The following is a 14,042-nucleotide window of genomic DNA, read 5'->3' as shown; positions in this document are numbered from 1 at the left end:
TGTAACATCTACAACTGCAGAAATAAAACAAAGGGGGAAAAAAAAAAAGAAATAAAGAAAAAAGCAACAGCATTCAGCCTGAGCAATGACGTGGTTACGTTGAAACAAAAAAAAAAAAAGTAGAAAACTCAAAATAAAACAGAAATAATAAAAAAAACAAACTAAAAGTAATTCAAAGGTACACCAGTAAAGAGAGTTAGCTTGCATATTGATATGATCCAATTATAGGAGGATACAACATTTTTATGTTGTATATTTTATGAACACTTGATTTTCCCCACTTGTTCCATATCAAGAACATAATCAAGTATATAAGAAGTAAAAGCGTTTCTAAGTATTGATACCAAACTATGCAGCAATGTAAAGCAAACAGCATTCAGGGCTAAAATTAGCCAAACATAAAAATAAACTAGAGAATTATGGACTTTAGAACCAAAGACTTATCATGCGTAAAATTTAAAAGTGAAAATTCTTGCTTTTAAGTAAAATTAAGTACATTTTTAAATAAATGTTGATGCTGTAACTGGTCATTTTTAAAACTTTGAAATTTTGTACAATTTTAGCAATTAAAACAGACTTGTCGATAACAAAAATCTTAATTCGTGATCATAGTTATAAATTTCAAAAGAATAGCATTTAAGAAAATGTGGAGCACATTGAGTCCATTAGTAAACTTCATTACATAACATTGAGTTTTTAAGTAATAAACCTTTTAACAGATGAGTAAAGCTACATAAAATACAATTCCCAGCTCATCTGTTCATATTTCAAATCTCACTAAACATATAACAATTTACAAAAACAAAGTCCTCATTAACTACCTGCTGAACTTGAGCTTGATTTTGCACATCTACCACACTGGCATAGGAAATAAAGATAAATAAACCAATTGTGAATAAACACAAAATCACAGGAAAAAAGTGATCTTAGTGTCTCTTAGAAGTTAAAGCCACTTTTTATAGCAATTATCAATCAATATTTAAGTGGCAACATATTAAATGTCTGTCATTACATATAGAATTTGACCATTATTTTACATGTTATCTAATGTATGTGTAAATCAGATCATTTACTGTGAATCATATGGAGATACAGCTACAGTAAACAGAGTTCCAGTGCTGTGAAAAAGTGTTTGCCCCCTTAAAAAGTCTGTTTTTGCTTTTTTTTCCATATTAAATGTTTTAAATTATCCAACAAATTTAAACTGCAGACAAAAATAAATAGAAAAAAAGCTATCCTAACCAGCATAGCAAGCCATCAGCAATGGCCAGACCCAAGCCTTATTACTACCTGACTGACAAAATAATAATAATGACCAATGGCAACACGACATTGCCTGATTTAAAGAAATGCCAACACAGATGACAGTCATTGAAAGCTTTCAGTCTAGAAAGGGTTCCAAAGCCATTCTTAAGACTTTTGGACTCAATTGAAACCCAGTGAAGATCTAGAAATGTAGGAAACATTAAGCAGTGGTAAACCTGCTTAATACTGCTTGATAATCCTAAAATGTGGCTGAAAAAAACTCTTCCAGAGTGATGTAAAACACTGCATAGTACACAAATGTCTTAAGGCAGTTTTTTACATAGGGCCAGCTTGGTTAGGCTAGATTTTTGCCTTAATAATAAAAGCATTTTGTATTTACCGAGGTTGACAGAAGACACCTACAAGGAGGCAAATACTTTTCCACATCGCTGTATTAGAAACTCACTTTCAGACCAAGTAGAGCTCCTGAGTCTCGAGGCACACTTCCATCTTTCATGCGCTTGTTGAGCAAAATACGGCCAATGAGGCGATCTCCGTCTTTGGATGGCTGCCATGTCACCGGGTGCTACAAAGTCAGAGCAACAATACACCTTTTGTTTAACAACTCACTCATTTGAAAGGGGTCAAACCAGAGCAAAGCAGACAACTGTCTCTGGTGAAAAGGGGGCATGAAGGTAACAGAGTTGACTTTGGGGGAAGAAAATTCACACAAACTCTGACGATTTATGAGGGATGCTTTCTTGTTTGAAAAATGCGTACATTGGTGGTTTAATTCTGAATTCACCAATAAATGTAATTCGTGCATTTGGGGAAGAAATTGACATTTTTACAGTCAGAATTCAGCCGGTGTAGTTACTAACTTCCAGAGCTTGTGTGAACCTGCTAGTGCGAGGTTGGAGTGAGCTTCATGCAGCATCCCATGCAGAGTAAAGCAAGCAGCCCTAACACTCCCCCTCAAACCAGCACTTTAAACAGAAGCAGGAAGAGCGGAGCGGCGCTCCGACGCTTCGCTGCACACGAACAGGCAACCACCAAGTTGAGCGGTGAGAGGAGAAGCAGACGGCACAACGAGAAGGAGGGGGGAAAGGCAACCCATGATACAGGTTCAAATGAAGTAGACCACTGGGTGCCGGATTAAAAAAAAATAAAATAAAATAATAATAATAATAATAAAAAATAAGGATGCAACACCAATGATTCAAAGTAAAGCCAAGAGACACAGATAAAGTAAAATCACACAACTGAAAGAAAAAAGAAAAAGGGGGGAAGGGAAGGGAAAAAAGAAAAACAAATGTTTACATTTTTGGTGCAAAACAAATTCAACCTTCCCATTTTTGTGTATGTTTGGGGTTTTGCTATTAAAGTGAGTGAAGGGGTGTTTGGAGGCACGGGGGAGGGGGGAGCAGGTTTCTGTCTGGACTGGGTGGTGTGGGATAGGAAAGTAGAGTGAGGAGGAGAGGCCTGAGTAGAAGGTGATCCTACTGAGCTAAACAGGACTGCTGCAGAGCAAGAAACACAATGTACGAAAGGAGAACGAGCATGCAACTAGGAGATAATCTCCTGGGAGAGACCCACATTTCTGTGTGCCATGACAAACAAAGAGGTTGTGCGTCAAGTGCTATCGTTTAACAGCTACTGTGTCATGTGTGTCTTCTGTTAGGAGAGCAAAACAGCAAGTACAAGTAGCAAGCAAAGAGAGAGAGATTCCAAAACTTGTGTGTGTCTGTGGGTTTTTTTGTTGTTTTTTTTTAGCAAAAATGTGATCGGATAAAAAGAAATAACCAAGTTGTGAGGAAAATTAACTTTGACAAATAAAAACTCTGAAAGTAAACATCTCATCCGACTGAACGTGGTGAGAGAAAGTAAACAAATACTGAATGGGTAAATCATAAACAAGAAGAAGAATCACAAAATGCAGGCTACATTTTCTCAGTACCTTCTCACTATGGCTATGCTCCTCGTTTAGGGTAGTGCTACTGCACGTATCAACTCCCGAGTCTTTAACCTGTGGTTCACACCATGCCAAGTCCTCTTCAAATGAGTGTCCCCCAAAGCGCACCATTTTCTTTTGCCTCTCAGATAAGGTGTGTGTCGGCTCGGATTTAAATGCCTGCCCAATAGTTTTTCTTTTTCCCCTTTGACTCTCCCCTACAGGCGTGGGATAAAAAACAGAAAGAAAACAGAAAAAACAACATGCAAAGGTGTAAATAAAACAAAGGAAAACATGAAATGACAAAGGACTCGGGGAGATCGGGGGGGTAGGGTGTTTGGGGATGGAGGAGATGGGGGGAATGGGACAGTAAAGACAGAGACAGAAACAGAGAGAGAGAAAGAGAGAGAGATGGGATTAGAGGACAGGACGTGGGGGTGGGGGGTACAGGAGGGGAAGAGGGTCAGGGCAGGGCTCCACATGTCTCACCAAAGACATTGGGGAGGCCTCGCTGCTATGCCATGACGCATGGTCCCACCAATGGCCATCCATATCTCCTGTAATGTGAGGGGGCGGGGGGGGTTAGAGGGAGGGGGGTGGAGGGGAAGGAGGGGGATAGTGGGACGCGAATACACGAGAGAGGACAGCAAGAGGGACAAGTGAGGACACCACAAACCAGACATACACAAGCACATACATGTATTACATCTACATCACTTTGACGAGACGTCCACATATTCACTCCAAACACACACACACACACACCCGCGCCTACATACTTTCACACACTGCCCCGAACTCAGACGGTGAGCATGTGTAACTGCTAAGGTTCCTGTGGAGAAACGACGATGCCACTCAGGTATTAATCTGATGGATGATTAATGATTGCACATGTATTAATATTAAACTGGGATCCAAGTTTTTACTCGAAATACATGAAGAGAATTCATCATGGATATTAGAAAACCTCACATAAAGAGTGGACAACAGCAAACTATATAGAAATGCTGTGATATACTTGATATTTTCAAACTTTTACTGTCTAAAAATGTCACTTTTGCGAATATTATGTTTGATTATTTAGGCACATCTTCTGTTTTTTACATTGAGACATTGCTGTAAAAAAAAAAATGCATACATATTTTTAGGATTCAGGCCAGTTGTTGATGTTGCACTTCGATGTCAGAAGCTAAGTTTCCACTGACAATATAGTCGTGCAATTTGACATTTTGAAGATGAACTCGTTAATGGAACAAAGCCAATTTTGAAAAAGTCTTGGCGCTAGGATGAGGTGGTTTTTTTGGTCGTATTGAAATTGGTTCTTTTCACAAAAAAACAGCAATGGAAACTTTTTTCACATCACACGAGTCACATAATCAACAACCTGATGTTGCCACTGGCTCAAACCACGAAGAAGAAAATGGTCGGCAGTAGTTAGAGCATCACTGCGTGGCATTTCTTTTAATGACTTATTGCGCAAACAAGCATATTTATTAATTTTATATTTAATAGAAACACAGCAAATGCAAAGTGGTGGTGGGGGGGTGGAGGGGTGATTAGCAGAAAACCTACAAAGATCTGCACACTTTTGTAATGGAAAAGCAGCTACTGAGAGCCGACTGCAGTACTGGAGGCAGCACGTACATTTCGTATCGTACCTAGAAATGCATTTTACCTAAACATTATGGACGTCACACGCGCTAGGATGTGTGGTCCTTTAACTGACAACTGAGAGTAGAGATGACCAAAAGTGTCTTGTAGCTGGTAGCGCATGGTCCCACCAATGGATGGCCATTGGTGGACCATGCGTCATGGCATAGCAGCGAGGCCTCCCCAATGAGTTGCATAACAACAGAACGGTGTGTGTGGTCTACTGTACACTCCGTTCTGTGGGCCAGGTTCAGGACAGAAAGCGTTTGCTGCCTTCCAGTTTGACTCTATTGTGTTTACATCTTCTTAGGCGAGCATTATAAAGTCTGGTTGTAGTTGCAACTACTTTAATATTTTTCCATCCTCCACACTCACCAGCTCTCTCTCCCCTCTCCGCCCCTCACTCAGCGTCCAGCATTTACACACTCCCTTCCCAGAAGCTTTATTAACAGTGGCACACCACAGTGGGGCATCGATTCCCACCGAGGCACAGTGTGGTTTTTCAGAGAGCAGGAAACTCATCAAAGCCATAAATTATGCGCATCAGCACTGCGTGCCCGGCCCTGCCGCTTCGCCCCGGCTCCGAGGCCCCCCTCCAAAGTGCTGATTCAGGTCGAAGGCAGAGCGCGGGCAGTGCCGGAGTTCACCAACTCCAGGCTCTCCATCACTCTGACAGCTCAATAAAAACCAGTGTAAACTATTAATTGGATCATTAATTATTGATGCTGTTTTTACTACAATTCGAAGTGTGAGAGCAGAAAAAAATTAATAAATAAATAGAGGCGGGGGTGAAACAATGTGTATGTTTAAAACATCGTCGCGATACTAAGGAGATACGATGTCCTGGTGAAACTCTAAGACTAAAAGGCCATTTTTAATATAGAAAAGCGGCAAAATTACCTTTTGAGGTGAAATGTCCAAATTAATAAGACTTTCTTTGTGGGATTTTGCGCCGTGTTGACAAACTACAAACCCATGGACTTACAGAGGGGCAAACACGGAGGGCAAAAGCCATTAATGGCAGTGTAATTTAGGTTGTTGTTACACAGTGTCCGCCTGTCTGCTGCAGTTAGCTGGCTATTCTCTCCTTTTCTGTGTGTTCGGCACTATTATGAGACTGCATGTCAGAGGAATCAATAAAGAGGAAAAGGAGAGAGGACCATCGCGGTAAATCAGTCTCCGGTGCTCAGAGACGGCAGTCAGACCTGGAACAGCAGACACATCCTTCCTCCTCCAGCTTCATCCTCCTCTCAGACTGAACCGCTCTTGTTTCCTCGTCTGTCCTTAAAGACCCCCAGAAGAGCGCTGCAGACCTGAGAGCAGGGCGTACATCCTGCTTAGCTCTGCTCTGTGTCACCGCTGCACCTTCAGCAGCTTACTGCTGTTTCACGTCTGTCTAGGCAGACTGAATGTACACATTTTAAGAGATTCATGTGCACTTATTACAGGAAGCAAAAGGTTATTTTTTGTGTCAAATCAAAACTCATAGGGCTACATCACATCAGGAAAATATTAGAGATCCACCAATCCAATACTGATGTCTGTATCGGTCCTGATATTGAAAAAAATTCTGTATCGGGTATCGATGACAATGTGCCCGATCCATAAGGGCAGATCTATTCACGATAACTCTATGTTATGTTTTGTGGAAACACAAAATACTTAACGCATTTTATCCTCATAAGTTAAATAAAATAAATCTGGATAAATATCCAGTATTATAGTAAATAAATCATTTCTCCAACTCAAGTACAAAGGACAGTAAAATAAAAAGTGCACTTCACTCTCAATTTCCCCCAAATCACACAAAGAACATCTTCGGTCTTCCACTGGGACTGAACGAAAACGTCCGGTCTCCAACGGCAAAGTGCCAGATCTAAACTGGACCCACACGGACCGTCGTTTTTTAGACAAGTTCCATGATGCATATGGCTCAAGACCATATAGGCATCTTTTAGTAAAATATAAGTACGTTATTTTTGTTTATATAAGATATCAAATGCCCACTTACGCTTACACACCTCAAAATAAAACAGTTTAAGCTGTTCAATATTACATCTTAACTTAGTCCTATAAATGTACTGAAAATCTGCCTCCTCAAATGTCTCAATTTGTCTGGTTCAAACATACCTGTTTGTGAAATCCCAAGGGAAAATGTGTTTTCTTAATATATGATCTGGCATACAAATAAACCTATTCCACAATCTGACCATATCTGCAATATATCTAACTTCATATTTTGAATTCCTAATTGCACTTTCTGAACCATTTTAAAGAAGGCTTGTTGCAGTTTAGTTTTTACGTATTTGACCAAAAATAGTCAAGCTGTTGTTTTAGTCAGCTTCAGTTTCTCAATTTATTTGTTAATCTCCTAATTGCACTGACTGAACAAATTAAAGTTGTTTTTACATGTTTGACTAAGCTTTCATTTCATTTATGCCTGTTTTTTGTTTTTTTTTAATAAATGTTTTGAGTCAATTTAGCTGTTTTTTTGTATCGGATCAGTATCGACCGATACTTAACCTCAAATATCTGCATCGGTATCAGAAGTGAAAAAAGTGGATCGGAGCAAACTTCATTGCAATGCTAATGCAGAAAACTATGATTATGAACTTGATGACATCAAACACACTTTTTTGTAACATTTTTCATCTTTTATCGTTAAACAAATCTCCCACTCATCTCTATGAGAATTATTATCTCCGCCACTGTATAAAAAAAGCGTATGTAGGCAGTCCATCGTTATAGCCAAATATATAAAATCATCAGTGTGCTCAGAATAAATATGACAGGATAATACTCTATCAAATACTTTGTCTAAGCAGTCCTTTGAGATGTTCATGTTGCACAATAATATTGCAATGACAAATGTAATGGAAAATGACTGATATCTCATAAGTGCCTGCAGCTGATGTAGTTGCTCTGGCAGCATCAGTGGACAATGTTGCACTTGATCATTAACTTCTGTGGCTGCCTCTTTATGAACAGGGAAGCAGAAACTGCTCTGGGCCGTGCAGGAGTGTAAAAACACAATGCCAAGAGGGCCGAAATAATCACAGACTTCAGGCAGTTTAAAATAAATTAAGAGAGTGAGAAAGATTACTCACAGGTGGAAAAACATTTAATACGACTCCCAATTTTTTTTCCAAACGTGGACATCCCAGCAAATTATCCCAAGATCAGACTGTGAAATTTGTAAAGTGAAGCTATGTTGCACATCCTGCAACCCGACTCTTAAAGACAGCAAAACCAGCATGAGGAGAAACAAGACAACCTGGCGTCACAACTTAGGTTTGTGAAACTGCATCAGAATGAACCACAGGACCAAAGCATTCTAGAGTCAAACCAAAGGCCAAACAGAGAAATGCATGCTGACAACAGCAAAACCTGCAAACTCCATATGAGCAGAGAAAAGCTGTCAAGCACAAGAGACCAAAATTCCAAAAGTTAACTTAAAATTGTTATGAAGTCATAGTCATAAAAATACACAAGATCTAATGTGAATCTGATGAAAATACTGGCAATTTAAGTAGAACCAGCATTACCAACATCACTAATGCGTTTTGCAGCAGCACACAATAATACTGGGCTTGTAGGAACAAGTGTTACTACAACAGGAAACAAACCTAAAAGATACACCGTCAAACTCCACCACCACCATCAGCACCCGGCTGGAACCTGTTAGACATCGATTTGCACAAGTTGAGGCACAAAGAGCAGCAAAGATATTTCAGAAATTTGAAATCATTCAAGACTCCTTGAAAACTAAACAATAATGGATGTGTGACAACCGCCAGACAGTTTCATATTTAGCATTTTTAAGTAGTTATGCTTTGATTGTGATCCACAAACAAACACAATGTTTTCAGATTTCATGTTTTGACTCTGCTGCATATCAGTGAAGCAAAGCAATAATCAGAACATGGATTTCTGACATAAGCTCTAATGAGAACAACGTTAGGCTTCGGCTAGTCTGGAAAGTTCAACAGCTGAGCTCTGATTTTCCTCTTCCTTTCATGAAGGCTGGCCTGTGGAAGATGTAGACACAGACAGAAACACAGAAGCTGTGACCCTTTCAAGACCCTATTTTGGCTACCTGTAAACATGGAAACTCCCACATTAATAATGTATTATCAGCGCTGAGCTGCTTCTCTTACCACAACGGACAAAAACTGAAGCCAGCCAAATGAATTCATTGGCCTTGATTTCTTATTATATATCGAAAAACTGAGCTTCCAATTTTTTTAAATTTTATTTCTTTATGTTGATAGTGTTATATAACGTATGAACATATACAGTAATTATTTTACTACATCCCTATTTATTTAGCATCAACTACTTCTGTCTTTTATTTTTGGGGTTGCTGCTTTTAGGCTAAAGAGTGTTTTAAAGGGGCAGTTTGATGTTTTTTTCTAGGCATATTGTGCCATTTTATAGCTTCAATCAAGTAACTATGTGAACTTCTCTTGTTATAAAAAAATATGACTTAAAAAAATGTACTTTGTTATTTAACACCTTGAAATTGGGCCTCTGTCTCTTTAAAAACTCCTGCTCTTTCTGAAACTCCGCCTTCAGAACATCATCACAACATGGCTCCTCTATTAACTCTTTAACAGTGGGTCAATAGAGTAAAACTGAAAAGTAGCTTGTATAATGAGCTCACCACCAGGTGTTTGCTAATGCTGGCTAGTCTGAAGGAGCAGAGTTAGGGGATCGCAGGAGGAGCTCTGCTGTGTGAGGCGGAAGTTCAGACGCCTGGCAACCTCCGAGGAGGAGCTGCAAATTGAAGGCGGAGCTAGGTCCACCCAAGCGTTTTGCGCAGCTCAATGGTTGCCATGGGAGATTAAAGAATTTCTCAGACATGAAAGAATCAAGGCAACACTCCAGGTGTGTTTTTGAGGAGGGAACAATATTTTAACATGATGTCAAGCTCACAAACATCAATATTTACATACATGAAACTGCCTTTAATTACAGGTTTAACATCAATTTGAAATTATGAAACTACAAACAAATAATTTTTAAGTTGACTCTGCATGATGGCATTTGATTAAAGTCCCTCAAATCACTTGTTGGAATGAGAGTTTCTATCTCAGTGCAGGCAGGACAAAAGATCTGGTGTCCGGTGTGTTCAGTTTTCTTTCTTTTTTTTCCTGTTTCTTGGTAAAGCTGATAAGAACCATACAGTACAGTAAACACAAGTGGTAGTAAGAACTAATAATTACAAATGAGTTTCAAATAACCTGACTACTAATCACTGGAATAAAGAGCTTATTAGAAAAATACTAGAAGCACATGCAGAGGAAACTATTAGTCTAAATGTGGCCATTAAGTCCAGAGCAGCTCTCTCCTATTTATCCTTTAATCTGAACAGCTTTCTTCCCGTTTTGATTGAATCGTACACTGTTTACCACCTCGTAGCAGCTTCCTTTACAAAGACTCATAGCACTGCACCAAGACAAAAAGCTCAGGTCAGTAGGATACAGACACGCCCTCTGGTCATTTGTTATCCTGAAACATTTCTAGGCATCAGTGAAGGATAAAATTATTTTAAAAAATTGAGACGGCATCCCTTTGTTCACCACACATCCACTGTGGCTGCTCCCTGGGTTTCTCCTCTAATTTGCCGCACCAATCATTAGAACAAAGAGTGCCGTTTAAAAGTTTTCATACCCCCAGTTCTGCACCTTCTCATGTTACAAACACAAACTTCGATGTATATTAATGTAACACAGTACAACACACAGTAGAGCACAATTGTGACGTTTACAGAAAATAATACTTTCTTCTTTTTTTTTTCAAATTTAAAATCTGGAAAGCGCGGTGTGTATTTGTGTTCACATCCTTAAAGTCAAGACATTGTAAAAACAGATTTCACTACAATTAAACCTGCAGGTCATTTCGAACATTTCACTACCAGTTTAAGAAATTACCATTTTTCTGTGTACAGTAGGTCAGGGCTAGTCAGAATTGACGAGGGCCTCTAAAGAAAAGCCCTTCTACAGCATGTGTCAACTAATAATTATTTTAGTAGTAGATTATTCTGACAATTGACAACTGATAATTCATTTAACCACTTAAGCCTTTTTTATACAATATTAGAAATACATTAAAAATGCAAATAAATAAACTCCTTTTTTAATGGAAAATAAAATAAATAAATGTATATATTTCTGGTACAGTTTTGGCCTAATTATAACTCTGAATGTATTTTTCTCTCAATAGATGGCCTTTTTTTTAGAGTCTGTATATTCTGGTTAACGATTAATCAATTAGCAAATTAGTTGATTATTTTCATAAACGATTAATCACAAATAATGCGATTGATCGTTTCAGCCCTGTTTTGTTATGGTGTGTTTATGGTGATATGGAACTACAGTTACATATAGAAACATATCTGACACTCATTTTAGTAACATTTTGGTCAAACCATTTAATTTTGACCAGTGCAGCTTCTACCACACATATAATCTTTAAACTTTTTTACATCATTTTCCATGTCCTGTCTGCTATGTTACTTTGTCTTCATAATGCTGTCAATGCACACAAGCTCTCTAAGACCAACTAAAACTGCTGCCTTAATACTGAAATTAAAGCTCACACAACTGCGTAGGGATGCCATCATGGCACATTTTATTCTTATTTGTCAAAAAAAACAAAAAAAAAACAAAGTTAACCTAATTTTTTTACTTCCAGTTTTCTGTTGTTTAGTCCCCAACAAGAATACATTGAAGTTTGTTGTTATAATGTGACAAAATGTGAAAAATTTGAAGTGGGGAAGAAAACCTTTGCAAGGCAGTGTGTAAAGCAAAGGAGCTGAGGAAGAAAACTTCAAGATCAGAAAAATTGCTGGAGATATGTTGACCTAATATGGTATGCACAAAAATTAACATCCGTTCACACTGAAACACATCAGGAGAGTTCAAGAACTACTAGCCTCCTCCTTAAAGGGACAGGAACTGCTGCAGCTGTTCCCTTAACAACTAAAGCTTAACAACTAACAACCTGCAGCACAGCACGGCTGAGATATAAGACTCATTACTGTCAGTTCTCACAAATATCTTCCCAAATGTGAAATTCTGAAGTCCCTTGTTTAATTTGAAGTCTTACAAGAAACATGCAGTGACTGCTACGGTCTCTTGACTTTTCATGCAACAATTCCTTACATAAATTTGTAACTCCAGAGAAGAGATGGTGATGATTATTGGTTTTTATGATTAGAAATAGCTCACATTCAAGTATATGTTTAACTGAAAATAATGAGTCATACACATAAAACTATACACACGCTCAGACACACACACACACGCACACACACAAACAACACAGACGTTCATAGCGCAGACTGGGGAAACTGAAAGTTATACAGTATTTAAGTCATCAACAGCATCAATAATCAACATGAGACAGAAGCAGTAATTAGATAATGAACTATTTTTAAAATATTCAATTTTCAAAAGAAAAATATTACTGCATAGTAGCTTAACAATGCCCAAAAAGCAGTACAAAATACTTGTATATCATATCGTCACCTTACTAAAATAATACGTAATGTTTTTGCCAAAAGTGATTTTGGCAAAAAATAAATAATTAAATAAAATACAAATAATCACCACCTCTTTTTGTTTTTTCAAAAGAAATAGGTTATTGTTTTAGGAAAGTGATGATATACTAGCATTTGATAAACATATAAATATGATAAAGAGTGAGAGGAGTGTGCAGGCTCCTACCTTTTTCACTGACTGACTCACTCTCAATCTCCACATCCTCACAGCTTGTGTACTCCGGCGTCGTGGCCAGCTCCTCCTCTGAGCTGCTCAGCGACACCTGCCTCATCTTTCCACCCTTTTTGGTTTTGTGAGGCTTGGGGGGCGGCGGCCGCACCGACTCCGACTGGTCTGAGCTGAGAGAGTCGTTCCTCAGCATGCTCTCCATCTTCTCCCTCTTGGTTTTGCGGACGGCCGAATTGGGATCCAGGTGGTGTTGCTGCCTCATCATGGGGTCCCCTCCGACGCCCAGGTCTCCTCGCCGCAGGTCCCCCGACCGGTCACCGAGCACGGGGCTCCGATGCGGCGTCGGGGGGCTGCAGTTGGAGCCCCTGTGACCTCCGAGGCCCGGCCCCATGGGTCCGGGGGAAGAACGGTCGACGGAGTATGAGCGCTGTCCCACCATCGGCGGCCGGCGCTCAGTGAGATGCTGGCGGGACAGTCTGATGGGGCCCGGCTCGTCCTGCTCCGTGTAGGCCAGGGAGACGTCGCTGTGGCGGCGCTCGTGCCTCAGCCGGCCCACTTCGGCGTGCATCCTCATCTGCTCCTCGTAGGGTTGGGGCTTCACGGGGTAGCGTGCCAGGTTGGGGTCGCTGCGGTACCGCGTCTGGAACTCCTCCTGGCGCTGGCGCTGGAGGTCAAAGTCACTGGGTGGCCCGTCTAGCTCTTGGTCCAGCGGATATTCCTGGGAGTGCCAGCGGCCGGGGCCCCGGCGGTCCCGGTAGCCCGACCGCATCGCATCGACGTCGGGGAATATGTGTGGGCCCTGCGGAACCCGCCGTGGGTCCACATCCCCGTAGTCTGACGGTGATCTGGGCATGCTGCCGTCTGTGGGTGCATACTGGTCCCCCCCTTCCCTTTGGTCGTATTTTTGGTTTGGATCCCTGGATGCAGACGGGCTTCGTTTCCTGAAGGGGAAAAAAGAAGAACAGGCGTGTCACACAATCCACTGAGCAAACGGCAAAGTTCAAGTTCAGATTTATTTCTATAGCACATTCAGCAACAAAGCAGTTCAAAGTGATTTACGTCATAAAAACGACATACCGTCACCTATTGCGAAAAAAGCAATAAAAAAGAACGGGTTAATGTTTAAAACCGGATAAACGTGACAAAAAGACACTTTAATGTCTCCATTTGTCAATCTACCTTCCAAGACTAGATCACGCGGAACCTTTGGACGCCAATAAATTGGAGCAGAAATTAGTATAAATAGTCGTTTTGAATCAAAACTCGAGTTTGAATCAAATCGAATCATAAGATGAGTGAAAGATTCCCATCACCAAAGATTCCTCAGTACCTTTTCATATTAAGAAAAATAAAACAGTAAAAAAAAAAAATAGAATAAAAAAATGTAAAAAGTCATGGTATTATAGGATTACATTAATACATGAACAACAATGGAGCCAGGTGAAATCATTGCATCCATTCTC

The 14,042-nt window shown here is 39.9% G+C and overlaps 1 protein-coding gene across 34 annotated transcripts in view; it reads right to left on the bottom strand.

The window, feature by feature from the left end:
- rims2a (regulating synaptic membrane exocytosis 2a) overlaps positions 1-14,042 on the bottom strand; it is a 159,749-nt gene that overhangs the window by 71,961 nt on the left and 73,746 nt on the right. For 25 of the 34 annotated variants that reach the window (XM_032557765.1, XM_032557728.1, XM_032557724.1 and 22 more), the window contains 3 exons: positions 12,577-13,520; positions 3,203-3,414; positions 1,712-1,831 (listed from right to left, as the gene is read on the bottom strand). In XM_032557765.1, coding sequence (XP_032413656.1) covers positions 1,712-1,831; positions 3,203-3,414; positions 12,577-13,520 — 1,276 coding nt within the window. Of the gene's footprint in view, positions 1-1,711; positions 1,832-3,202; positions 3,415-3,685; positions 3,754-12,576; positions 13,521-14,042 lie in introns of those variants that run through there. The other 9 variants (XM_032557740.1, XM_032557744.1, XM_032557749.1 and 6 more) reach the window with 3 other exon arrangements.

Source organism: Xiphophorus hellerii, chromosome 3, assembly GCF_003331165.1.
Source record: "Xiphophorus hellerii strain 12219 chromosome 3, Xiphophorus_hellerii-4.1, whole genome shotgun sequence".
Taxonomy (NCBI): domain Eukaryota; kingdom Metazoa; phylum Chordata; class Actinopteri; order Cyprinodontiformes; family Poeciliidae; genus Xiphophorus; species Xiphophorus hellerii.
Note: the sequence above shows the minus strand (reverse complement) of the source record. Positions and strands in the feature narration are given on the sequence as shown.